The sequence below is a fragment of the Branchiostoma floridae genome, unplaced genomic scaffold, assembly GCF_000003815.2.
Source record: "Branchiostoma floridae strain S238N-H82 unplaced genomic scaffold, Bfl_VNyyK Sc7u5tJ_1499, whole genome shotgun sequence".
Lineage (NCBI taxonomy): Eukaryota > Metazoa > Chordata > Leptocardii > Amphioxiformes > Branchiostomatidae > Branchiostoma > Branchiostoma floridae.
This window is the reverse complement of record NW_023365732.1, coordinates 444159-445548: the sequence shown is the minus strand read 5'-3', so window position 1 is coordinate 445548 and position 1390 is coordinate 444159. Positions and strand designations below refer to the sequence as shown.

Sequence of the window (1390 nt, the reverse complement as noted above, 5' to 3'; positions counted from 1 at the left end):
TCACCTCTAACATGGGCGTGCATGCATACAGACAATTCACTTGCTTTAAGGTGGAATCTCACTGGACTTGGGGTACTTACGCAGCACTGCGGTGTTCGTTCACTGTGGCATTGTTGTGAATATAGAAGTATGCATGGGACAACAATGCTACGGATGCTCACGTATCCATTCTACATGAAAAATGTCTACACGTTATAAAGTTTATACACGCACACACACACACACACACACACAGACAGACAGACACACGCACGCACACGCACACACACACACACATACACACAAACACGCACATTCACACACAAACACACATGCACACACCTCCTATTTACAATCAAATTAATTCTACGTACAAGGGAAAATCACGAAAGATAGGCAGCAACAAGAAGTCAGATAATTTTCATTCTTGTCAATGTTTAATCACCAAGCTGATGTAAAAAGTATGTTGACCACAAAAGAAAACTTTATCTTGCAATTTTAGGGAACTACATGGAAGTCAAAATCGTAAGATACGTTTTACATGTAGTAGTTGCACGTGTGGCCACGAACTGTTTATCAACTTTACAGACGGTCGAAGCCGTTCGGTAGCGTAGAGGCACAGAGCTGCCCTGGGACAGTCTGTACCCCCACTGCTGGCCCCGAGATCGGAGTGACAATTCAGGTCGTATCCGCTCTTGATCTTCCCCATCGTCACCCCGCAGGCTATCAGGTTTTTCCCGGTCTCCAGTGCTGCACTAGTCGGGAGGTCGTCTTCGAAGTACCCGAGGAAGTTGATGCCGATGGCGACGTCGTTATAGCCGGAAGTGTGAGCGCCCCTAGAGAAAAACATACATCAAGTACCATCAGTTGAATGTGGATATGATAGAACTGTTAAGTGTAAATATAAAGTGAACCAAGACAAGCAAAATTTGCGAACAAATATAGCATATTCTTATCACATCTGCGCCTCACACCCCATGCAAAAAAGACAAACACTATGCAAAAATACACTATTCTGGCCCCCCTCTACCATTGCACCGAATTTCAGGTCACTTGGCCCAAAAAGAACAGAGATGAATTTAATCGATTTTAAGACCTGACATCAGGGGGAGGAGAAGAAAAAAACATAGTGATATCAGGAAATGCAAGATATTTCAACCCATACCTGTGGTATGGGTGAAACATAAATATCCAAAATATCCAAGGCAGCCAACGAACACTACTAACTCACTACTATTCTACGCTCGGTTTGGTTTTATCAGCGTATGTATGCCATAGCTTAGAATCCGATTGCAAAGTACAACTCTAAATGGCAAATTCCTCAGTAGGTTGCTTAGCGGAATGTTGTTTTTAAAAAGCAAATACTCCTATCTGGCAATTGCCATTGATAATGAAATTGATAAACATAAAG

The 1390-nt window shown here is 42.7% G+C and overlaps 1 protein-coding gene across 1 annotated transcript in view; it reads right to left on the bottom strand.

Moving 5' to 3' along the window:
- Positions 1 to 413: 413 nt before the first annotated feature.
- Positions 414 to 1390, bottom strand: part of LOC118407921 (peptidoglycan-recognition protein SC2-like) — a 6336-nt gene continuing 5359 nt past the window's right edge. The window contains exon 2 of the mRNA XM_035808495.1: positions 414 to 815. Within this exon, the coding sequence (XP_035664388.1) occupies positions 497 to 815 (319 nt within the window). The 3' untranslated portion in view covers positions 414 to 496. The remainder of the gene's footprint in view (positions 816 to 1390) is intronic.